This window comes from Aythya marila (assembly GCF_965140915.1).
Source record: "Aythya marila genome assembly, chromosome: 2".
NCBI classification, from domain to species: domain Eukaryota; kingdom Metazoa; phylum Chordata; class Aves; order Anseriformes; family Anatidae; genus Aythya; species Aythya marila.
Genome location: NC_139043.1, coordinates 91,377,786 through 91,404,136, shown reverse-complemented (window position 1 = coordinate 91,404,136; position 26,351 = coordinate 91,377,786). Strand labels below are relative to the sequence as shown.

At 38.8% G+C, this 26,351-nt stretch overlaps 1 protein-coding gene across 5 annotated transcripts in view; it reads left to right on the top strand.

Moving 5' to 3' along the window:
• PTPN3 (protein tyrosine phosphatase non-receptor type 3) overlaps positions 1-26,351 on the top strand; it is a 126,353-nt gene that overhangs the window by 6,640 nt on the left and 93,362 nt on the right. For all 5 annotated transcript variants that reach the window (XM_082753587.1, XM_082753586.1, XM_082753588.1 and 2 more), the window contains exon 2: positions 22,600-22,754. In XM_082753587.1, the coding sequence (XP_082609713.1) occupies positions 22,617-22,754 (138 nt within the window). In that variant the 5' untranslated portion in view covers positions 22,600-22,616. The remainder of the gene's footprint in view (positions 1-22,599; positions 22,755-26,351) is intronic.

Here is a 26,351-nt window from a genome sequence, read left to right as displayed (position 1 = left end):
TCTTTCCATGTTAAAACATTCTGGCTTATGGATTAACTCGATAGTTATGGTATGGGTAAACTTTTATCGTCTCCCTTGGTTCTTATTTGTGGGTCTAGAGGGTCAATGGATTTTGCTAATTATCAGGAGATCCTTGGGCTTTCAGGAGATCAAGTTCTGAAACTCTGATAGCTTGCTCTTTCACGTGGGAGTCTCTAGACTACTGTTGTTTGATTGTATGATTTCCACCCTTGGTTATTATTAACTCAGTATTAAATCTAGATTATTTAGTTTTTTTCATCAAGTGATGTGATGATTAGAACTGTCCTTCTGTTAATGTGTGCAATGTGTTAAGCCCTGCTGGAATTTCACCTGTTTTACACATTGCCACCTTTAACTACGGATTTCTCAGATGTGTGGTTAAAAAAAAAATAATAGTGCCACAGACTCTGCTTGGTGGAAACTTATTGATCAACTGCAGTTTAAGTAGAGCATAAGTCACTTTCGGAATGATCTTGTACGTCATTCAGGATATGTTTGAAAAGAGGTCATGGCTATGTGGAATCCTTTTATAGAATGACCCTATTTTATTAAGGAGCACAAACTTTTTTCTTCCCTTCAAAATGTTTCTGTAAATATAATCTGTTGATTGTATAATGATAATGTTTGATAATGACATTTGAAAAACATTGCTAAGAATTCACTGATGTGTGTTTGACCATCTAGTTTAGAACCTAAACTCTTTTTTCATGGTAGAACAATACAGCTGAGGCTGATCACAGAGGTAGGCATGTTTTTCTTAAGCTTAGTGTTTTTATGTCAAATATAGGATGTCTGTGTAGTTGGCTTCTATTTCTACATCTGTATAAATAGTATTTATTACAGTTTATAATAATGGGAGCAGCTGTATGATGGAGGGGAAAAAAAAAATCAATACTTTCCATCTTAGACCAAAAGCGATAAGTGATTTGATGTCACTGATGAAATTCAGATTTGTTAACACTGGGCAAGTATTTATCTGTGAAAATGCATGTGATACGTATACCATGTATATTAAATTAACAGAGACTTTTAATAGGACTGGACATAAGGGTATTTTCTTTAAATTTGGAGCCCAAGTAAAATATTTTCTTTTGCTGTTCTTGCATTGTTTTGTTGTTGTTATGATTTATTTTATTTTTTTTTTTTAAGAAAAACAACTTAGCTACGGATACTTCTTGCTTTTAGATTTGTTTGACTTCAGTAACGCAGTTGTTCTTTGAAGTAGTTGCCAGAAATTTTCATAAGCTGAGAGTGAGCCAGTGGGACCGTGCCAGTCCGGGTGCACTACTGATGTGGCAAGAGACCAAAAATCCACGACAGATTTCAGAGGTCGGCAGTGATACTTGTGTAGCTGTCTTAATTGCAGCTTCCTGTTCACTACCTTCGGTGGATTTTAAGTTTATTCTTCAACTTCGGTGGCATCTTTCCTATTCATATTGAGAATGCACACCTGGAAAAAAGATACCTATCTGAAGGAAGCTGGCGGTTTGGCACCTGAGAACTGATAGGGCTCCAGGATTATAGGGAACACGGTCAGTTTTTTTTAGTAAGTAGGAAGCGATATAATAGTGTTGAATAATGGAACAGGTTAACGCACAGCCTTCTGATGTCGTGTGCCTTCACAAAGTGGAGCAAAGGCCTCGCTCCAAATGTATTGATCGCAGGCTACTTTTATTAACGGCGGGTGCTTTTATGGAACATTATTATACGATAACACACACAGAACTATTCACAAACATGCGTTTGCATTCTGCATAGGACCTTTCCTTTGTAGTGAACTATCTATGCCCTCAATGCAAGGATGGCTGTGTGTTGTGAAATTATGCTGTCGATACCAGCTTTGCCTGTTGTATCAAGCATACAGTGCTTTGAATGCTTTTTTCCCCCATCTCCTTAGAGATTTAGTTCTCTGTCAATACGCTCCGTGATGTGAAAGTGAAGGTACACACGTAATTTCTGTTTCCCTAAGTAAAGATGAGAGAATTGTGTTTTTTTCCTAGCCAGGTTTTAGAGTGAGTGTTCTGAAAAGTTTGTCATCTCTTTCCGAGGATTTCTTGTTTTGTTACCTGAGCATAGAGCAAAAGTGCTGGAAGCAGCATGACGGGTTCTCACAGTGTCCTGACTGCTGAAACAGATTTCTGCCTCTCTTATTGGGGCAGTTGGTGTGCTTTTTCTTTTATTAATTGTAAAATTCTTGCATATTGACATGATGGAAGTACTAAACTTAACTCTGTTTTATAATGTGAAAATCAAGTTATTTATTATCGATATGAACAGAACACAATTACCAAGTTGTTTGAAACATGGTAAACTGATAAATTCAGTTTATGAAGTGTTAATTTCTATTCAGTTGAATATAATGGCTTCAGGTCTTCTGTTAGCAGCAGTATGCTTGGGTTTACAGTAAAAGTGTCACCTGTTTAGGAAAGGAGTATGGTTTGGTATCCGTGACTTTGGAGCAGTCTAAGGTTTTGTGGTAATGCAATGGAACATGAAGCTAGATATGTTCAGAACAGAACAAGTAAAAAAGGCATCTTGTCACTAGAGTAAGTTGCTGTTACTTATATTGAATTCTTGATTCTGAATTCATAAGCAATACAAATAATAATTAAAAAAAACTGTTGGAGCAAAACAATTGCTGAACAGGAAATATATAGGAAATGAATCTTACTCATATTGTGTTACTTATTTTTTTTTAGATTATGAATGAGGAATCCCAACTCCTCTGTAAAAGGAATTTTTATGGATAAAATCCATCAGCATCTGCTGGAATTAATGAATGAATTGAGGGCTTAATAAATGAGCCTTGAGAATCTACAAAAGTCCAGTCTAAAGTTAGCTGCATCATCAGCTATTCTGAAGAAGGAGAGGTTTTGTTACTGCTATCAGTTACAAACTCTGTTACTTGTTAACTAGTGCGTGCTCTGGTGTTTGACTTGCTTAGAATAGTGTCATGTTTTATGCTAGGGTCATCTGAGTGTTTTTGTTTTTCTAATTACCAAGGACATCTTAACCAGCAAAAGAAAGCTTGTTTAAAATTTCTCTTTTGGGTGTTGAAGAAAGCAGTCAAAGACAGATATAAACTGTGTTAATCTGGTGTGGAAAAGAGAAGTTCATGTGTTTCTTGGAGCCTACCAAGTGCCCAATGTTACAGCTTTTAACATCTCCGTTACCAAAGGCAAAATATCTCTTTTGTGTCCCTTGTCTTTCCCTTCCAACATTTGCAAGCAGAAAACGTTAACTTAAACACCATACTTGGTTTCATTTAATTTCTTCATTTATCCAAACTTGCTTCTAAACCCAAGCCAACGTGCATGTCCTAAAGACTCTATGCACAAGCAGTCACTGGCCAACTAACTTTGCAACCATGTGGTCTGCGGCCAGAGGCAGGGCTGAAATGCTATCACAGGAAATAAAAAAGCTGGTTTTAATGGATTGCTCAGACGGTGGCTGCAAGGCAGCCCAGCAGGTAAGGTCGGATGGCACGATGAGCCTACTTTTATTGGTGTCTTCCTTTCTGTCCGCTGAGGTCCCTTTGGGCAGTTGATGTCCAGAGAGTAAGCAAGGTGAAAGCTTCAGTTTCTTTAGTACTTTTAATTTTTTGTGTGCTGTCAGGTGACCCCAAACAGTGTTGGATCAAATGAATTTTCAGCTCCTGAATGTATTTGCTTATCTGAAGAATATGCTGGTGGTTCATCCCTACTCTCTTCATCTGTGAGTCTGTTGGTTAGTTTCAATGTTTTATTTAAAACAAGCAAACAACAACAACAACAAAAAAGTAGATTCCTAAAGATATTAAGTTATATGGAACTATATATATATTAGGCTATATGAAAAACTGGCATATAGAAGAGATTGTCGGGTTAGTGCCTGCCTAAGAGAAGGGCTGCACTGTGGGACTCGGCAGGTTTATATACAGTTGTGCCACATGATAACAAGGGAGCAGGTGCTTGACTTGGTTTCAGCCACTACTTCTGTTTCGTCTCTTTGCACGGGGCCAGAAGAGAGGAAGAATTCAGGTTTGGAAGCATGGCAGCCTAGGATAGTAAAAAACAAACAAAACAAAACAAAACAAAAAAAAAAAAAACCTTGTAGTTGCATTATATATGGACCAACTGGTTCCCACTGCATTCAGATGCATGTCTGTTCAGGAGCTATCATGCTATCATCTACGTTCTGTCATGTTGTGCTAGCTTGGTTTGTGAAGATGGGCTGCTTTTGTCTTTCCTTTTTTTGTTCTGTTTTTAGAAGTGAATACCTGTTAGCTTGTTCCAGCTGTTAGAAAAGGTTAAAAACAAGCCTTGTAGGTCATGGCTTCCATAGTATAGCATTTGTAGGTTATACCTCTTGTGTATGCCATGAGGTGCATTTGTGATTCTGCTTACTTTGGAACTTTCCCTATATACATATGAAATAAGACATTTATGCAATGTGTGCATTGTAAACTGTAGTTACTTGGAGTAAGCATTCTGTAGACATTATCTTCTAATACCTGTCTCTGCGAGCCGTGTTGCTAATGTTAAGGACGTGATGCTTGTCCAGTTTTGGGTAATTCCTACAGTATCGAGGTTTCACAGTCCTTTCTTCAAACTTAGCCTATGCTATCAGATAATATGATATCTTAGGGTAGTGTGTTGAAACTTAAGGGTGAAATTCTTAGTGAACTGAACTATTTATTGCCTGGATATAAGAAGGAAAAAAAAATCTTTGCCTTGAACCATTAAATGGTGGTACAAGTTGCCTGCATAAGTGGTAGAGTCTCTCTTGTGGAAATATTCAAGATTTGACTTGGTGGGTCTTTGGAAAACTTAAAATCCTGCTTTCAAGAACCCTTGGACCAGATGGTCTCTGGAGATCCCTTCCAAACTAGACTGTTTTGTAGTCTAGGTGACGTATAGTCATGTTTCTTCTAACATATTGGTGGCAGCTTAATACTATGAAAATAACATCAATCTTATTAATAGCACGCATTTTGTTCTGCTGAAAATAAATGGGGGAAAGAAATTAATCCACCAGCACAAATCTTTACAGCTACTCAATGCTACTTTTAAGGGAGCTGACATTATTTTTCTGCATTAGAGAAGCAGCTACAATACTGATACTCTGTTGTTCTGATTTATATGAGATCAGAGTCCAAAATGAGGGAAGAGCTCTCAGGCTGCCTCTCAGAGGATTTTGCCTGATAGATAACATGCTATTAAAGCAAAGTTTAAAAATGCTTAGTTCAAATATAATCCGAAAACATTGATTAGTCCTACCAAAAGCTCATTGTTTTTGCTTTGATATTGGCTTTATGTAAATGGAGAAAACCTGAATGAAGAGGATTTTATGGCAGAACGTATATTTGTTACAGAACAAACTGAGCATGTTAGGACAGAGTTATGAATGGTGGGAAAATGTATACTTTTAAGACACTTTGAGGTGAACAGATCCTTTTTATGTGTGTTTGGCTTTTCAACCTACTGTTTTCAAAACGCCTGGTGTTAGTGGTTTGCCTTCCTGCAGCAAGGCATTTTGGTCTTGCCCCAGCAGCTCATTGCAGAAATCATTCAAGAGTCCAAGTACACTTCTGACTTTCCCTGTAACAGTGTGCTGGCTGGGCTTGCAGATTTTGCCAAGGAGATTCTGCTCAGGAAATACTCCTAAGATCTGTGTTAGCCTGGTGATGTCTTTGTATATAATAAATGAGATATGTGTAGTACAGCAGAAAACGTGAACATTTAGACTGGGCTTTCAGAATGGAACTTCGTTGTCTCTTACTGGAGGTAACAAGTCTTGTAGGCTGCTTTATGGGAAAATATACTCTAGTATTCAATAATCTTATGTGCTCTTCTGTCACATACTTGCATGTGGAAATAAATGTAGGGACTGCTCGGCTTGGTTATGATTTGGATTGAGCTTGAATAGCAACTTTTGGGCACTGCTTGGAATGCTTAACTTTACAACCAACATCTAGTGCGTATAAATGGGTATACTTTATAAGCCTGTTTAATAATGACTCCTCCTCCCTTACTCCCGAGTTTCATTTTTGCTCTTGGGCACAGGTTTTTCAGTTTTTCAGTGTTTTTTTTTTTTTTGAGGGCAAACCATGGCAGTTGTCCCAGCTGGTAAAAAAGCATTTCAGTAGGGAAATAACTACAAGGTCAGCATTCCTCTGATGTGAAAGCCTTCTATTTTTTATCTCCTGTGTTGTTGCTGTTGACTTTTTTTTTCTTGTTTGAGGTCTTTCTCCTCCTTTGCATCTGGATCAGCCATACCTATTTACCTTTTTCCTGGCTCCTAACCACTTTAGGACCTGTTATTTAATTTGGGAGTGAGGTGTTTCCATTGTGTTTGCTTGTGAGACGAGGTGTTCAATGGAGATGTTTCCTCTTTCCTGACTTGTTAGCATAATTGCAGCCACCGCAGCCTGTGTTGGAGCAGACAGCACTGCTTCGGGCGCTGGCATGCTGTCACCTTTCTGCATTGATAGCCGGATTTATAATTAACGACTGTTTGCACAACTACAAATAGAATAATTTAGCTGACAGCTTCCCGTGGCAAGGAAGAAAGGAAGAAAAGATCCTCAAACGGGCTAACCCCGAAATAAAGAAGTTGCCTGCTATTGCCAAGTAGTCCTTTTTCCACAGGCAGGGAACGTGCGGGATTTGTTTCGGGCTCGTCCTTGGCAATAAGAAGCTGGCTTCCTCAGTGAGCACACATCCCGGTGTTCAGTGGTATGGGGTATCCAGATCCCCCACAGCATCCCTCATTTATACCTTTGGTGTTAAAGCTGATCTTTTGGGGAAGCTGGCAACATGAGGAGGTTGGTGGTGCTGGAAGTAAAAGGGTGCTTGCAGAGGTTTGCTTTGCCCAAGCAGTTATCAGAGGAAAGAGCCCAGCTGCAAGTGACCTTTTCCCAAACTTCAGAACAGGTGTTTTGCCAAGAAAAATAGGCACTTCTCTATTTTCATTGCTCTTGAGTAATTGTCACCTTCAGGTGAGGTATTAGTTGACTGTAATATAACAAAGGTTTTTTTTTGTTTGTTTTTATCTTCCTGCCATTTTCTTTAGTTTAGCTTTCAGTTTTATTCCAAAAGATACAAAACTTGTTTGGTTGTAAACATTTGGAACCCTTTATTTACTGTGTTTGTTATAGGAGGTATATTTTGATACCAACTTCCTCAGACGTGGTAACAGTAGCATTGAAGAAGAGGAATCTGGAATAAACTTAACAGTGTGTGGCTGGGCTTGTGAGTTAACCTCATAAAGGTGCCACAGCCTCAACAAATTCCGCTGTTTTGATACCCTTTTCTTTGCCTTCCAAACACTTGTCTATTGTTATTAAACTAATGCCCTTTCTGTCAGGAGCAAGTTGCAATGTGACTTCTGATTGAAACCTGCTCAAGTAAGAGTGCACATTTTTTTTTTTTCTTTCTTACAAGCTCAGTAGGTAAGTTTGTAAACTTTCTTGCTTACAGGCAAGTAGTGTAATATTTCCACAGTATTGTCTTGTGAAAGTAATTAGTATGGTGTAAGGTGATAGTTGTGATTATGCCCCTGGATGGAGCTACCGTCTCTGCTCTTCTGAGCTTTCCATTTCCTTCTCTTTCTGTGGATGTTAACAGGGTAGTCTTGGGGAATCAGTCTCAAGTGTTAGAAGTGAATGCTGACGAAATATCTCATACTTCAGCAGGTCAAACCTTTGTCTGTTTGGAAAACAATAAGCTACAATCTTTTTTAAGTGTAGTAGCGTGTTTGGCACAGAAGGTAGTGCCCATGTCTGGTCACTGTGAGTCAGCTGTGTGTACACTATGTATTTGAGTAATGCTGTAGAAAAAAGATGACAAATTGAGCCGTAAGAGTGCCAAATAATTGAACGAGATGCATCCAAGCCCTTACCAAGCTGCAGATAATACTGTTTGACTAAGACTCAAAGGCAGTGCTGTCGAGGAAACAAATTCAGGCTCAGCATGAACTCATACTGTTGAATATTTCTGAAGGGAAGCCCACAGAAAATGCCTAAACTTCAAAGGATACTTAAAAAACAAAACAACAAAACTGTTGGCATTTCACAGTAAGTGGTCTGTGTCCAAAAAAAAAAAAACCAAAACATACTTTTTTTTCTAATATTATTACTAAGAATTTGTATAAATGAAAACATCACCCATCCTAAATCCTTTTTTTTTTTTTTTTTTTTTTTTTTTCCTGGCTGTGTTAATCTAGCTCATTAGGAACAAACTTTCTTCATTGTGTTAAAGATGCAAGGTAATTCCTTTCCACTGTCTTACCTAATTTCTTCCTTTTCCAATCTCTACCTTATTTTCATACTTCTGTTGCTGTTCACTTTGTTCCCTTACGCTTTTATTCATCCTGTACTTTATTTCATGCCTGGTCTCTGTTTCTGACAAACCTCAAGGTTTTGAACTTTATTTTAGCTGGCGTTGTGCCGTGAAGTTCCCCCAGACCTCCCTTTCATATTCCTGATGTGCTTCTTTGCAGGTGTTGGACAGGCAGCCAGCCTGTGACCACATTCAGTCCCCAAAAAAACTGTTTTACCACTTATTCTACTTATTTACACTTATTCTATCTAGTCTTTCACATGGCATTTATCTTTAAAGGATTCCTGTTCTTAACATGGGATCATAAGCTACTGCATGAGCTTACCCTGGTTGAAGGTTAGCCACCTTACATATCAATTTCAGTGAAATTTGGGCTAGATTTGACAGTTAATCCCTATTACTTGCTAAGGCTGACTATTTTTTCTAGTTTTTGCAAGGGACAAAGTTCTTTAGGTGAAATTTCTAGGGTTTATTAATAAGTGTGTATGGCCTGGGCCAGAGTTTGTACTTTGGTTCCAAAGATCAGATGCGGGTTGAGTGCATTCATCATGTGTAAATATTGATGGCACATTCAGAAAGTTCTTGTGGGCAAGCAGATCACTTACATGGTCGTGACAAGGTACATTTTGCACTAGGAAAGCAATTAAGGTTAAATAAACAAAGCTGAGTATTTTTATAGAGGTGTAATCTAGGGTAGACAGTCTGGAAATAGGGGTCGTTAACTCTGTTACTGATCTTAGCATAAGCTTAAATATTAGGAACCTGCATAAGGGTTTAGCTAATAGCTTTTAAAATAAAGTAGCTAATCTACTTTACTCGGTTATTGGGGCAAAATGAGCTTGACAGCATTGTTTGAAGAATTGATTTCAAATTAACTTCTCCTTTAAAGCTCTCATGCCAAGCAGCCCTTTTCAGAGAAATGGGCTTTGCCATCGATTTGCCACAGCAATTGTGTTTGGTTGCTTGACTAGAATCAGAAGGAGTATTGTGTTTTCAAGTGGTTCTCGTGTTCATGCCTTTCCTTTAAAACGTGCTTCTGGTGTATTGCAGGGTTGTAAAGAAACACTGATGAGAGCGTTGGTAATTCTGGACTTGGGTGCTGTTTCTCAGCCCAGCCATGCTGTGGTTGTAGCCCTGACCTGCTAAGGTGCTGCAGTGAACTCCCTCTTCGTCTCTCCCAGCCCGTTTCATACCACGTTTTGAGGAATTTGCCTATTGCCAGGCATTACTTACCATCACTGCCATGCAAAAGTGCCTAATGGTGGGACAACCACCAGAGAGAGATTGATCTCAGCCCCGTGTAAGCAAGCTCTCCCTTTTTGCTCCTGTTTCAGCATAAAGCAGCAAAGTTGGCCCGGTGTCTGCATTCCTCTGTAATCAGTTGCCACAGCATGCTAAGGTTGCTTTGAGGGAAGCAGATAAATATTCTACCTGCCAGCCAGGGATATAAAAGCCAAAATAGGAAGGACTGGGGAATATAAGATCTACTTGGCAAAATCTGGTGTTCGTGTGCGTGTGTTTGGAAATGCCTGGCATCGTCTCATGTGTTAACTGATTTGGAAGCTGAAGTTGGAGGCTAGTTTGTTTGTATTTTAAACTCTGGAAAAATAGCAGCAGTTGATATGTAGTGGATAATATGGACGTGTTCTAAAATAAGGAGGTGATTTAATTCTTTAAATTAAACGAGCCTTGCTGTGCATGGCAGCCTTAAGAAGCTCCTAAAGACGAGGTTCAGGAGACGTGCAGTACTTCAGATAGCAACAAGAAGCTTCCTTACAAATGCTCCATGGTTGGGTAGCTGTGCCGAAAATGAACAAGGACAACAAAAACCCAAAATGGGCTTGAATTTCTTGTGAATGCACTGGATGTCAGTGTGATAGCCGACTACAAACAAGCCTGAAGTAATGGAGCACTCCACTAGGGAGCAAGCAGATCCTCACCGAGAGCTCTCTGCAGCCATGCTCTGCCTCGCCCGGACTCCAGCCAGCAGCACCACGTGTGCAGAGCTTGCACAGCTCAGAGAAGTTAGCCTGTGGGTTTGGTAACCTCACAGCAGAAGGTTGCACACATGATAGCTTTACAGAAAGGTGCTCAAGACCCCAGGGTCTGTTCCCTGCCCTGTCCTCTCAGGTGCTACCTGGGCAGAGCTGCTCAGTGGCCCAGCCAGCCCCTGCGGCTAGGCTGCACCAAGTGCTGACCAAGGGGCTGCCATTTGACTGTTTGGTCCTACTTAAATTCATTTCTTCAAAGGAACAACTTGGCTGAAAAACCACTGCTTTTCCATGCATGGTAGAGGGAAGTCACAGGCGTGTCTATTTTAGCGTAATATTTTTCAGAGTGTTTTCCTCGTGGCACAGCATGCTGTGGTCACTTGGTGCCTGTTAGTCTTGTAGGGTGATGAAAAAGTTACCTAACAGGGACGTAAAGATGTAAATGTTTAGATTTCCTTGGTCTAAAGCATACACTGTTTAAATGCTGCTGGAAAAGCGGAAAGCACAGATTGTTTGCAAGCAAGAACATGTCCAGTCATTTGTTTACTCTAATTTCTTCTTCACCGTGTGTAGGAATTGCTTTCTTTTTAAAATGTGGACAGGCTAACATGTGCCTGGGTCGGACAGATTGCTGGCTATTTTGGGTGGCAGTGTTGGCCCTTGTTTTGTTTGCCTGTCCTCCTCCTGGAGGAAGGGGACTGCAGCAGCTGTGTGCAATCAGTGCCACTGCAGGTCCTGGCAAACACTTCGATCCTCGTAGGCGATAATGAACTGATGCGATCCTGGGTGCTTTGAAGTCTTTGCTACAAACACCCCCACGCAGTCCTCCCCCCAGGACCCCAAAGTGTGCTTTGGTAAGTGTACAATACAGATTTGTCAGCTGATCGTAAACAGGGATGAAGATGAGAAGACAAAGCAGGAGCAGGAGCAGAAAACCGATCTTCCATGACGATTGTTTACAAAGTGCAGATGTTCTTACGCTGCCTTTTCTAATTCTCAGTTTGTTTTTTCTTCCTGAAGACTTACAAAACATCATGGCTGTAAACTTTCTGGAGAAGTTGTTCTCCCCCGCCCCTTCAAGTAAGCTTCAAACATGAACACCTTCGGTTTTGCAGATCTGAATATATAAAACTTATGTTCAGAGTATCAGGAGGTGTTTTAATTTCCTCATGCTTCCGGCTCTGAGTTACAAGACTTCTGCAATGCATTTTCAAGCTCTTTCCTCTAGTTTGTGACATAGGACTTTGTGTAATTCCCTCAAATAAATAAAATACCTTTGTGAGACTTCAGAATCTTCTGAACTCCTGCTGCTTTGAACAGCCCTGCGGGATAAATCGAGCACAGCTTTAGTGTCTTAAAGAAAGTTATTCCAGTACTTACAGATCTAAGTCAGGTTGGCAGTTTTAAGTTCCCTCCGTAACATAACCTTTTAATTTTGTTTGCACTTGTGTCCTTCCTTCTTTTTAAAAGAAGAATTGCTGTGGTTAGGTTATTCTCCTATCCCTTTTTTTTTTTTTTTTTTTTTTTTTTCCTCCAGTAGTGCTCTGTGCTTTGCTCTAGATCCATTTGGGGACCGTTTGTGGCTGTAAGCTTTACAGCTTAGGAAGTCTTCTGTCATGCTTGAGGGAATGTATTTTAAAAGCTTGTGGCAGAGCACATTATAAAACACTTGAAGCATGAGTTTACAGAAAGCAGTTCTATGAGGTTTGAAACTCTAAGGTCGACAGGAAAAGTCTGGATGAAGGAAGATAACTCATAATAATTCTAAGGAGAGTTGTGTGTTCATTAACACAGTTTACAAGACAGTATTTTTTTCTGAAGTCTGGGCATTTCTTTAACAGGAGTGCTTTCTTGCAAAAAAAATAAGGACAGAGTTTTATTGCTGCCAATGGGGAACCTTTTTCTTCCCAAGTTTGTATGGAATACGGTCCCATTTTGTGTTCAGAAGCAGATTGACTAATGACCATCAGTGGAGAATCCTGGATAGCGGTGCAGAACTGGAATTTAGGTTTGTCTGGGTATCAAGAGTACTGCTCAAGATCTAGCACATAATTTAAAATTACTTAACCTGTTTGAGTTCATCAGCTTAGTACCAACTGCAGCAGCAAACTTTTGTCATCTGTCTTGGTGGCTGCAGCTTGCCTACTTCTGAGGTTTGTGAAAAGAATGAAAGTGTTTTAGCTAACTGTTTGGCTGGGCAGTATTATAAATCTTTAAGTAATGAAGGGCATCAGTGCAATTTTGTTTTTTTACAAATTATGGGGCCTTTTGATGTTGGGTGTTTGTAGGACATTAAAAATGCAGTGATATTTGTGGTCTTTTTTTATGAAGCTTGTGAAGGCATCGCTGCTAGTGGCTTTCTTTATTTTATGTCTGTATACTTCAAATGAACCTCAGGCAGCTGGAGATCTCACCATTTTCAAGCTTTTCACAGCTTTATGACTATACCTGTAGATGAGAGAGATCATCATTGAAAACAAGGGATTATTCTAAGGTGGGAACTTCACCAGAGCTGGTGTTGCATCCTGCTATGCATTGATATTCTGAGTCTGCTCCTCCTGCTCCTTATTTTCTGTTTGCTTTTCATCCCGCTCGTCAAGTGACAGGAGAGCTCATACAGAATTACGAAGCAATGTGTTTGATCCTGAAGCATGCCCACTCAAGAAAGAAACCTCAGCCACCTGTAAACTCAGGCGATCTCTCAGGTGCTGTAGCAATGTATGGCGGAACTTCACAGCCCGCTGCTGTTCTCTTCAGGGTTAGCTTTGTGTGGCATCAGTAACCCTCCCTGTTGTGATGAAGGCTTTTGTTCTCCTCTTCCCCCCCAGCTTTCCAGGGGCTGTCATGTCACCGCTGCTGTCAGAATTCATTAGCAGATTTCAGCTGTGTTCAGTTCTTTGTTGTGCTGTGGCAGTTAATGGTGCTGTAGCAACAAGCCCTTAACTTTCTCCACAAGCCAGTTAACTACAGCATGCTTCTTTTTTTTTCTTTTTTTTTTTTTTTTTTTTTTTTTGGTTGAAAAGTATGCTTTTGGCAATTACAGGACAGTCGTGATCCATGTTCAATTTGAAGAGAAGTGACCTGTTTACAAAATGTCTGTAGTGACAACATCAGATATAAAACTTGGACACTTGAATGTACTCTTCTATCGTTTTTGTCTACAACCTTGCTTTTTTCTGCCTTTTATATATATATATATTATATATATTAAAAAAAATATATAACATATATAAAAAATAAATATATAATATATATAAATATATAATATATATAAATATATAATATATATATTATATAGAAAGAGCTTAAATCAGTTTAAATTTCTTTTTTCTGTAAACAAAGATGATGAAAAGTACAATAACATCAGTTTTGATGAGAATAATGAAATGCTTGGTGACTTCATTATGCATTATCTGTAGTTTTGACATGAAATTGTAGTGTGTTTTTCAGAGGGAACAATTGTAGAAAGAAATCCTTTACTGGACTGGTTGATGTATAGAAAAAATATTTTGGACATGCAGTTGCGATGAGAGGAAATTCTGATTTTGGAAAGCTGTATTTTTTTTAATTTATTTAAAATACCTGTAGGAATCAACATAGTAAGAGGTATGACCTGCAAGCCATATATATATGTGTGTGTGTGTATGTGTGTGTGTGTATACACATACTACACATACATATATATACACGTATATGTTATCTATTAGTTATTAACCATCATGCTGCAGAACTACTACCAAAGGAAACACAGTGTTTGAATGTAGATCAGCAGTTTTGTAACTGATGGATAATTACGTTGAACTCTTGTCCTCTGTCACAAAACAGCATGTCTTACATAGTAAATGTGTGGAGTTAATTGTTTTCTGATGACTGTAGTTGGCAATAAAATTGACATGGTGATTCTCATTTGTCATACTGTACTTTCATGAAATACAGTTTATTGCCCACTAACGTAATATGAGGGCTTTTTAAATTTTCTTTTGTTGTTTTAATTAACTTGATACCTGAATTTTCAGAATATTTTAGTAGCTTTTCTTTGTAAAGTTAAATGATGAGTGCTTACTACTCTGGTTTTGAAGATTTGAGGACATGCATTATTTATTATAAGCTAATGGCATTATTTGGTTACCTGAATAGTGTAGGTGTGGGTACAGCTTTGTATTTGATATTACAGTTTTAACAAAAATTTGCCTTCATATAATTTAGTCCACCCTGAGCTATTTCTGAGAAGTGCTGATAGTTGGGCACTGCAGTGCTTAACTTCTGTTTAGACTCAGCTTTCTCCTTCTAGTCTTCAGTGTTGTTAATGTGAGACCATACTGAGCTAAGAGAAGTAAACTTTGACTTTTGATCTGCAGTTTCTAATTGACTTCATTCAGCATGGTTTGTAGCCAAAAAAAGGCATTATTTAGGAAATAAGTGAGTGACAGATCTTGCCTTTGCCTGTGAGCCACTTTTCTTTTGAGCTGTGGTTGTGTTTCAAGTTGAAGCAGACTATAGAGGAAGCCATACAGTTCCTGAATTTCTCCAGTGCCCGTGGTGCAGGAAATGGAGCAACAGACATTACTGCAGCGAGCACGCTGTTTTAAGGGGTTATTTTAAAGGTGAGTTTTTATAAAGAAACAAGGCAGATACTGTATAGATCTAGTACATGAGCAATAAAAACTACTGGAAATCTGAGAACGTTACAAATGTTTGCCGTTCTCGCCCGTATTTTATAGTACTTGAGGTAGTGTAGGGAGAAGGTCTCTGCAATTACTTCAATTGCTTTTTCCTCCTGTTTGTTTTTGTTCTCTGACTCATTCTGCATATAGTAGATGGTATCACCGGACTACTGCTAATCCGGTATCTCAGGTCTGACTGTAATGCTCCGCGCTGTGTAAGATGACACACTGGGTGCTGCAATGACTGAGCTGCGTGGTTTATTTCTACGGATGTTGAGTGGCATTGGTGAGGTTGGTATGACCAGATTCACAGACCTGAAGTTTGAAGTGTCATTCATACAATCCACTTTGATCCTTTTTACAAAGCGTTTGCCTCAGAAGTTGAATTAAATGACACTTAAGAACCTGAGTACCAAAATCGATGGTCAGTATTGGTTTTCCACCAGTAAGCTCTTCTAGAATTAAGTTACCTTCAGGTTATCTGATTTCAAGATGAAGCTTTCAGATAAGCAGCCTTGCTGTTGAACATGTTGCAGAGGCTGTGATAATTCTTCCCCGTGTTCCCCCATGTAAAGACTTTCCAACAAGTTTTCAACCACCTCACAGTCTCCTCTTTGACTAAGTGGATGTGTTGAGCTCTACAGCCTTCATATTGATACAAGTCATCTATCTCTTCCTACAAATACATTTCCCTCTTCTAGGCACTTGCTCTAAGTCGTAGCTTGCATTATTTCCAGACCCTATGTTGTAGCAAACAATATTAAAGCTCATGTTCTGGAGTTGTATCTTTTTTTTTTTTTTTTTCTTTTTTTCTTCCCCCCCCCAAATAATGTCTATTAATCTATAATAGCAACCTGTCCTGCTTTATTGCCAGCTAGTCTTTGTCCTCTTAACAGCAAGGACTGTTGGTATGCCTGAAGCTAGCAGCGTGTTTTAAGGCTTTGCAGGCAAGAATCTGTAGGTGACAAGTAATGCAAATCTTTTGGGTAGAGGAGAAGAGGAAGAAGGTTCTCAGAAAAGTTTTAACAGAGTCTTTGTCTCTAAAACCGGTCTTGGTCTATACTTGACATGAATATTCCTTTTTTAAGGGTAATTCACTTATTAAGTGTTGTTCTTCTGTCATGGTAAGTGCAGCTGTGCTTTCTGTAACTTACCCAATATTAATGTATAATCAGTCTGAAGAGAGCAAAGCCCTTTTTTGTTACAGCTACTCAGTATTTTCAGAGCCTTGAGTGTCTTCAAGTCCCTCTCTGCTGTCCTTCCAGACCAGGGGCGTGAATTCAGGCTTCCTGGCTTAGTGTGCTGTGTAGGTATTTGCAGCTTCTCACAGTGCTTGTATTACCTTCAGTATGTTTTTTGGCTTAGTGGGGTCTTAGGGACATGTCAGTCAAGATAGAGTGCAATGCCGGAATTGAAACTCATGACTGTTTCCTCTCCCACCCACCTCCTCTGGTTCATCTTTGACATTTGTGTACAGTCGTGCTGATTCTGGACTTCAGCTTAGCTGGACTCTCCAAAAGACTCCACAATGTGAGTTTACCTAAGATAGGTTATAGTGGAAAGCTTAAATGAAGTGTGGGGAAGATTTGCAAAGCACTTCATAAATCTCAATTTTATGTACTAATTAAGCACTAAACCTCTTGAAGTGGTGCAGGGATTTTAAAAATTTATTCATCCGTATGTATAAATCCTCTTCTTAGAGGCAATGACTGCTGGTAGGTACCTGATTTCTAGACATAGGAGCAATCCAGTTTGTCTACTTATGGGCCTATAAAATGAAGTTCCAGTTTTGAGGAGTTGCCATAGGAAAGAATATTCAAAATTACATGTGGTTTGTTTTTTGTTTTAAAATCAAGGCTTTTTTTTTTTCCCTTGTAACTGTCTATATTGAAACTAAATGCTTTTAAGTGTATTCTAAGTAAGCAAATAAAGATACAATCATATGATAACAGAGTGACTGAAACCTTGTTCCTGCAATTTTTGGAAGCTTTCTTAGAACACTCTGCTATACCTGTTAGCTATTTGTGACAGGCGGATCATTTTGCTGTGCTGGAATGCATCACAGATGTTACCCGCTAGAAGTAAATAGAAGAAAGCTGAATCTTTTAATCTTCTATGTTAATTTTAAATTCAATTTGGAGGTGAAAGGCTTCTATTATAATGATGTTGCTGTGAGTCTGAGGAATGATGGTTGGAAAACTTGCAGCTACTGCTTTGGAGATATTAACCTCTATTCATGTTCTAAGTAAAAAGATGCTGCAGCAACAGGTGGCCTATGCTTTGTATCTCCATTTGAAAGTATTTTTACGCCATAAGCTGTAATGCTTCTTCATCTAAAGCTTTTGTGCTTCTGTATTTTGTTTGTTCTGTATTTATAGTTTAATTGCCTTTTTTTTTTTTTTTCTAAGAGATGCAAAGTTTTACTACCTGATATTTCTGGCTTCCAAGATGATTTTCTGTGTATTGTATGATCAATATGTCAGGCACAGTTTGTGGGAAATAACTACAGATGAGGAGTGAGTGCTAACCTGCACTTCACCTTCAAAGTGAAGCTTATCTTTTACTTTGGTTGTGACTTTAGCTATGCCCCTTGATTTGTAAGGAAATTTGCAAATACCATGTTGCAGTTAAACACCTCATGAGATTTTCCTGTGCAACATCTGAGTTGAATTTCATGTTAATGGTGAGACGTCAGGTTTCATATTGGCAGCGTAGAAAAGAGGAAGAGTTTTCTCTGCATAAGGTGAAAACAGAAGCTTGTTTTCATAGGTGTTGAGTTAAACTTCAGTCTTCTGCTCAGAAAAGCTGGCTGGATAACCCTCATTAGGATGCATTGATGGTAGATATGGCTCTGAGGTGCACAAATAATGCTGAACTACAAGGGAGGAGGAGTCTGAATGTAGATGACAAATACTTCAGGTTTCTAGGGTTGTGTTTTTCTGAGAATTTCTTAGGAAATCATTTTAATAAGCAAATAGGGAAAGCTGATGCATGCTGAAAAGCATTTGTACGGGTCGTCTAAGAGCTACAAATCAGTGCAGAGACACCGTAAAGGTGTTATACACCTTTGTGGTAGCAAGTGCATGGGATTACATCTTTCAAATAAAGTAATAGATAGCCATAAAGTGTTACCCTTACTGAAAGGGCGTACAAGACTTAGCCATTAAAATATGTCTGTAGTACTGCTTTTCCCTTTGCTCTCAGTTGAGATGACGCAGGTGGGTGAGCAGTGCAAGCCTTTCCTAAATGACATTCCCACCTTCTGTAATACTGATAGTTTTCAGAAGACCAACACGGAACCATAAGTTTTCAGTGATGTATATAAAGAATACTTAGGGTACAACAGTCTCCTTCTAGGAAAAAAAAAAAAAAAAAAAAAAAAAAGAGCGTCCACTTGCAGGAGTAGAAATATCCCCATTTACCTAATGCAGTGGTGGAAGCAAATATTTGTTACTTCTGAACCATTCATAGCTATGCGTGGTGTGAGCCTATGTAGAAGGTCCTGGAGTATACAAGCAGAAAAGCTGTTCTTGATTTATTTCCTTGGTAACAAACATGTTCGGGGTGGTTGCACTGAAAATTGGGTTGTAAGTTTCTTCACCAAGTTCCTAAGTGAGTTGTACAGATACGAAAAGCTGGCATGGAAAAGGTCAGTTCAAGAGCCAGTCTTTGATACAGCAGAGAAGGAAAACACTTTCTTTTTTTTGTTTTGTTCTGCTCGACTGCTGCTTAATTCCTGGGGAAGGCATGCATAACTAGACTTGTTCAGAAATGTGTTTAACGCTCTTGGAGCACATTAACCTCTTTCTACAGAAAAGTTTGTCGTTCCTGTTTGCCTGATTTGATTAGGGGATAGAATTTCACGTGTTTGTTTAATACCTTAATGTGAAAATAACATGTGGGGTCACCCGCTCTCTGGGCCTGTGATCCCGGGGACCCTTTGCCTGTCCCAAAGCAGCTGCAATTGCTGCTTTATGTTTCCAGGTACCACTTTATATTACATTGGGGTTGATAAGCCAGGCCTTTCAGAATCTATATTTTATTCTTTTTAAATACTCTTTTTCACACAGATCCTGGATGAAAGCAGAGTAGCAGAGCAGGTGCTGGTAACTCATGCTCATCTCTCTTCTGTTTTCCTTTAGCACAGGGACTGACAAAGTTGTGTCATTAATGACTTGCAGTGGCACAGTAAGCTCTGGCACGCACGATGACTTAGGCTGGTGCCTGCGGCACGGTCCCTGTCAAACAGCTCCCTGGGGAATTTTTAGCTCCTGTGCTGAATGGCGTTGAAGGACACGTAGCTGGCAAGTAAAGGCCAGGGCACTCTGTGCCCTGAGTGCCCAGCTGCTGGCACTTCTCTGGGGCTTGCTTAGGCTGTCTGAGCTCCAGCTAGACTGATGGCTGCGGTGTCCAAACACCCCACCACTTATCCCGCTCTTGGCACGGCCTCTGTGCTCGGCTGCTTCTGCCAAGGACAGCCCCGGCCGGAGACACAGGCTGGGAGCTCCGCCTGCGTTACTGACTTCACTTTGCATGAAAGTACTAAAAATAAGTAAAGAAAAATCCCAAGTTTTCATTCGTGAACTCGATGCAACACGGGTCGTGCTAGAAGCTTTACGTTTCTCATGCTGAAATTTCCAAGTTGCTTTTTCACTTGGGGTATCCAGCATATAATCTAAAGATAGGAAACAAATCTTTCGTGAAGCTCTCAATCATAAAGGTATGAGACTGTTAACAACTAGCATAAAAACCATCTGTAACTTCAGTCTTAAAGCAAGCACCTCTGTGATTTGACAACAAATAGCAGTATGTGAGGAAGTGTTACTGTTAGCTCCTGGCTACCTGCCATGGATGCTTGGAGACAGATTAACAGGTTTGTGGCACAGAAAAGAGCAGGTCTGGCTCATTGGAGGAGAGACGTGGAAGTTGTGAGAACACATATTGGACGTTCTCGGTAGCGTTGAAAATTCTGTTTAATTAAAAATGTTGTGAAAGCCTTCAAAATGGCGTTTTATTCTTGTTGCAGACAGCTTGAAGGTGGAATTCCTGTCATCTCTTGTGTCTAGGAGGCAGTATTGGACAGAAACGTGGGCTTGGATTTAGGGAGTGTGTTGCAATTTTGTGGGGACAGCAGATGAATTTTGTGTAAAGGTTAATACATATGGAGACGAGACACATAGAGGATTAATTTAGAAAAGACATAGGAGGCCATAGTCCAAAAACGAAGCCTAGCCTGACAAATCTACCTGATGTATGGGCTAGGCCATCCAGCTGACTTGCTAGGCTTTCTGCAGGGGCACCTTGATAGGAAGTGACTTGTAATCTTATGCATAGTCATGCACAGGCAGTTAAATAATATTATTTATTTGTTTATTTGGGTAGATTAGTCCTTTTTTCTTCCCTGGGTAGCAAAAAAAGCCCAACCCCAGCAGAGGCTGCCATCCGCTCTGTACTTGGCTTGCAGAAAGCTGCTCCTTGTCCAGGGGCTGGACCACAGGATACAAACATTTTCTCCCATCAGTGGGTTAGCAGGTAGGTATAGTTTCAGGTTGGAAATTTGGAGATATTTCTTCTCAGACAGAGCAGTCAGGCATTGGAATGGGTTGCCCAAGGAGGTGGTGGAGTCACTGTCTGTGGGGGTGTACAAGGAAAGGCTGGATGTGATGCTTAGGGACATGGTTTAGTGGGTGACGTTGGTGGTAGGGTGATGGTTGGACCAGGTGATCTTGGAGGTCTTTTCCAACCTGAACGATTCTGTGATTCTGTGTCTCTTTCTGCAAGTGAAATGTTTTTGACCTCTGAGCATGGAAGGGGGAGGAGACAGTGCGGTATAATTTGTGCAGTCACCTGGCTTTTTGGTAAAAGAGGAACACTGATGAATAAATAGCTGAAAACGTAGCTGCTAGGAACTTAAAATTGCTAGAAACTTTATTCTTCTCATAAAGAATATGAGAATGAAGGTTTAATATGCCTTCACCTTTTTGTATGCCATTGATAATTAGGTAACTGCGTGTTTTCTTCAGCAACAACCATTCCTGAATAAGACTGTCCATTTTCTGGATTGAAAACAAAACAAAACAAAAAAAAATCTGCATTTAATCATAGTACACTGATACATCAATATCAAGAGCAATTTCAAAGCAATAGGAGTGTATAGTGTTTTATATGGAGACACTGTTCAGATTTCACCTGAAGATCACCTCCTCCTTTTTTTCCCTCCTTAAAGAAACAAACCAAAAGAAATCATGTCTGGGAAAGAGTGAGAGGAAAATGTTGTCGAACTGCCAGGAAAAAATGCAATGTGCTGGCTAAATAAATCAGTCTTGGCAATTTGCATACAGTTTAGATTTTAGGAAATAAACAATAGCAAACTATGAATTGGCTGACCCCCAAAAAATATGAGTACTCACTGAATGTCTGACTTGTGAATTTTCAGCTCTTTTTTTTTTTTTTTCTGAGAAGGATTTGTTTGAGCTACTTCTAAGTACAGATTACACATTGTTATACGAAGATGGATCATTGCATTGTTTTTGTTGCCTTTGGTAAAATTTCATGGCTCTAAAATTTCATGCCTTTCACGTTTACTTTTCACAGGGATGTGTGAGTAGATATGGTGTTTCAGATTTTTAAGTGATTTTATTCTGACAAGTTCATTTTTTTTAGCTGTTTTAAAGAAAAGTCAGTCTATGTTTTACAGGCAGACAGACAAACAAGGGGAGATTCCAAAATAGTTCTGACATTGGTCCTGTCTAGCTTGGCCAGCTGTCTAGGAAACACATTATGCAAGTCTTTTTGTAGCTAGCCTCTAATAAGTGAGGTATGACTCGGTAATTGGTATGGTAATTAACCTGGAAAACTACCCTCAGCTTCGCTTGCCAACTGGCTTTATATGTTGTGATGTTAATTGGTAAACTGATCTAGTGGAGAGAGGCTTGAAATGTTTACGGGCTTGACTGTATTTAATTCATTGTTTATTTTGGTGAATGTTTCCTTTTTTTTTTTTTTTCATTTGCATTTGTGAAAAGTATGGTTTTCAGAGTTTGAGTGTTCTGAAAGATTTTTCCAAGGGAAAAAAAAAAAAACAAAACACATTTTTTTGTGGGCTGTTCTTCTTGGATGTAGATTTCTGGCTTCATGAATTTATGCATGGTAGGCTGTAAAATATTGACATGTTTTTATCGTTAATTCTGGTTGCCATACATATGGTCTGTGTGTGTGTTCCTGTAACAAAATGCTACTTGACAGAATGTGATCTGCATTAAATCGAGTTAGAATTTAGAATAGAAAGAAATGGTTTCCTGTAGTAAAACTTGTTTGGTAAATATAGAAATATGTAGGATATTACATAGAGGCGATGAATTTACTAGGTACAGATGGTAGAAAATTTCCTTAACATTGCCTATCTGTTTTATAGTAGGTGCTTTTTTTTTTTTTTTTTTCCTTATTAATTCAAATTAATTCAAAAATTCAAAATTAATTCTGTTACTCTAAGTATTTGGGGTGTAATGAGGCCTTCATGTTGTTGTGGGTTTCTTAGAAAAATATTGGTGAAATATTAGTGAATTGTAATAACTGTTATTAAATGTAATTTTTGTTTTATAGGTTATTCAGCAATAGTTATGAACTCCCGTTTACGAGCCTTAGGTGGGAGGATAAATAACATACGAGCATCAGAACTACCAAAAGAGAAAACCCGATCAGAGATAACCTGCAACGTTCACTTTTTGGATGGCTCAATACAAAGCTTCAAAGTCAATGTAAGTTTGGAAAACTATATATTTTTTAAATCCATAAGTATTTGTTTGAAAGCTGAAGATCAGTTGTAGGACCCTGAGGTATGGGATTTCTGTACAGTGTTGAAGGTGTATCTTTGTCATTTCAAAATTCCAGAGTTACTGGTTATGAAATAGATTTATGAAGCTATGTTTTAATTTTCTCTAAAGTCAACTGACTGAAGAGTCATAAAATCACATCAAGCAGATTGTATCTGGAAAATGGTCTTCTATATAGTATAGGAATCCCTAAGAAGCAGATAAAATTATCATGATCAGCTGTGAATAAGTAATTTGTATCTAAAGGGGAATCACAAATTTGGATGTACTATTTCTTTTCTGTCAGCAAAGGATGAGTAATGCTAAAAGGAGGTAAATTGTAAATGCAAATTAACATAGTGAGGTCATTACATGTTTTCTGAAATACAAAGATCATGCAAGTAGGGAAGACAGCATGGCTTAGGACAGGTCAGTCTGTTGTGCTTCAATGTGTTCTTTTTATTGGTTTATTTTTTAGGGGAGCAGAGTGGGAAAGGGGATGGAGGATGTTGGAAATTTTGGACAGGCTAATAGAACTTACTGTAGAGTAGTTCAGTTGGAAGGGACTTGCAAAGATCATCAAGTCCAACTGCTGAGACAAGTTTATGCTACAGAATTTTACTGGAATATCTGTATTGGGAAAGCAGCTAATATAATGCAGTTGTACAGATAGAACACTACTTCATTTTGTAAATATTTAGTTTTATAACCCTTCTTACTGATTAAAGGTGTTGTTTAATTTCTAGATGAAAACAAAGGTATCACCTTAACTCTTCAATCAGTTTTCAGTAGAATTATTTGACTGTGCAGGAAAACTGACCTAAAGTATAGTCTGAACATACACGTATGATGCTTCCTTTGTCCAGTTTACCCAGGCTGAGAAGTAAAGGAGTTTTTATGAGGAAACTCCATTGCTGCATTTCTCTAAATTATGGCATGCATTCCTACAGGATTCTCAAAGCCTCATTTGAAAACAGTATTTTCCAAAGTGTTGTTATAATTCACTTTGCAGACTCATTTTATTTCTGAATTTTGTCTGGATGTTTATTGAAAGAAAAATAATTTGCTAGCCAAACAAATTATTTTCAGTCTAATAGCTTACATTCCAAAACACTCAGAATTAGTCAAATATTTTAGCATATATTTTGTATAGATAAGCATATATATTAGTATATGTATGTTATATATACGCACGTAGAATTATATGTAAAATGTATATGTAGGTGTACATGCACATTTATGTGTATATGTGTGTGTGTGTGTATGTATATAAATGTATAGTAGCTAACTGTGGGGAGTAGGATGTTGGGGGGAGGTAGGAATGTAAGAGAAGGAGCAGCACACTAATAGAAAATTTTCATTGTTCATTTCCAGCATGCCCTATAAGATTGCCTTGTCTGTCAATTGTGACTGGACTTGGCATAAATTTCTTGTCCTATGTACAATGGACAAAGATCCATGTACAAGGACCTTTGAAAAATGAGGAATTACTACTTTTTGATAGTAGTGTACTCTTCCCTCTAAGCAATTGTTTACAGAGCTTTAGGTTTAGCTCTGGGCCTGATGAAATGTAGCACCGTGCACCTGAACTTTGTGCTTCTTGTTTCATCCTTTAAGCAGTGAATTCTGTACAAAAGATCAAAACTGTTGTGAATCTCTGGGCCCAGCTAATTCATCTCCCTGCCTCGAGCGTAGCCGCAGGGTGTCCCCGCTGGTTGTCTGCTTGATCCAGCAGTCAGAAGGGCCTCCTTCCCCGCCGCTGTAATGCTGAGTTGCCCTGAGGGCAGCACAGGACCCTTAATCGCAAAGAAGCGAGGAGTGTGGCTACCTCGCTAGGTTGTGTGTTAGTGCAAGGACGAGGTTTCACGAAGATTAATGTCCTCACAGTACTGAGCTCCCCTACCAGCTCTGGGGGAGTCTGTTCTCATCTGTCAGGCCTGCCCTTCCTGATTACCTGACCTTGAGGCCTGCCTCAGGGCAGGCTTTGCTACTCTCTGATTGTGTCACAAAGTCCAGCTCTAAATAGGACTGGAAGCCAGCTGCTGAAAACTCATATTTGAGTTCTGATGATATCAACAGACAAATTCAGCTTCGTGAAGTTTGTGTGTGTGTTGTTATTTTCACGGCCAGCACCATTTGGTTTTATGCCTGTGAGCAAAGCACTTCAGTATATCAGTGAAAAAGAAAGGGTGGGAAATTTTCAGGGCTAGTTTGTGGGCTAGGGGTACCTCACAGTGATTTATGAAAGCTCTGAGTTTGGATGTATTAACATAGATGTGTCAATGTATGAATATTAGGCTAATATTCACAAACACGTAAGTACGCCTTGCATTTGTAGATATAGGTATGTTTCAACTACAAGTAGTGGAAAGTGAATGGGGAAGGGCAGACTTTAGGCTAAGTCTAAAGCCTAAGAAATCTTGGCTTTCCTTCGTGAAATAGTCAAAGTGGAATTAAAGACTCCTCCAATTCTAGTGACAACAAACTGAAAAATATTGAATGTTGTTTTGTCACGTAGCAGTTATCTGAACACAGAATTCTTCCTGCAAGAGGATTTCTTTCAAAAGCATATAAATATTACAGAGAAGAATAAACATCAAAAAAAAAAAAATCAAGGGTAAGAAGTAACTCAAGAGAAACTTGCTTTGAGTTTAAGCAAATAGGTATCTTGAGGTTGTAATTTCTAATGTCTTGCTGGCACTGAACAAATGCCTAAGACCAATGAATTTGAAGTGAATTTGAATTTATCACCTTTGTATTAAATTTAATAGTCTAAGCTGTCAACCTATTCACACACTGAAAATAAGAATTTATGTATTTTGAAATTTTGAACTAGTAGGGAAGTTAAAGTCTTGATACTCATGGTACCACCAAATATTGAACATTCTGGAGAACAGAGAGCTGACTTTTTCTCTTTGTTCTGTAGCAACTGGATGTTTATTGAGCCCCCCAGAGTTGAATTTCCTCAATCTTTGTTGGTAAACTGCATGGACTTAGAAAACTTTCCAAATCGTAGCTATAGGTGTCTCTATCATTCTGCTACATGGGACTTTTCCAAATGGTTGTACCTGTAACTATGTGAACAAAATCCAGCCATTCTAAAATGGGGCAGTGGAAGGACGAAGATGTTTTTTCCTTGTGGAAATAACCTGAGGGACTTTGATTACTGAGAAACCTCAAGATAGTTGCTTAATTTGATTTCTTTAAGTTTGTTCTAATTAAGCTCTTATACTAAAGAATGTTGGTAGCTTGGAAAGCTGAAAAGGAAGATATAATTTCAAGAGAAACATTTTTTTTCTATTATATTTTGGCTTTGGCACAGTAGTGGAATGATAGCCTTTGTTGTTCATTGTTTTTATTTGAAGGAGCTTATACGTGGTGAATGAGAAAGTTATATTGATGGTATCACAAAAAGTTAATATAACTTGTGGTATGTACTGTTCTTAGGTCATCTTTATCAAGAAAGTTCACACTGAACTTAGACACATTTTGCTTCTTGGCTTGCATTCCAAAGAGAAGTTGTATGTTAATTTTGCCAGACTG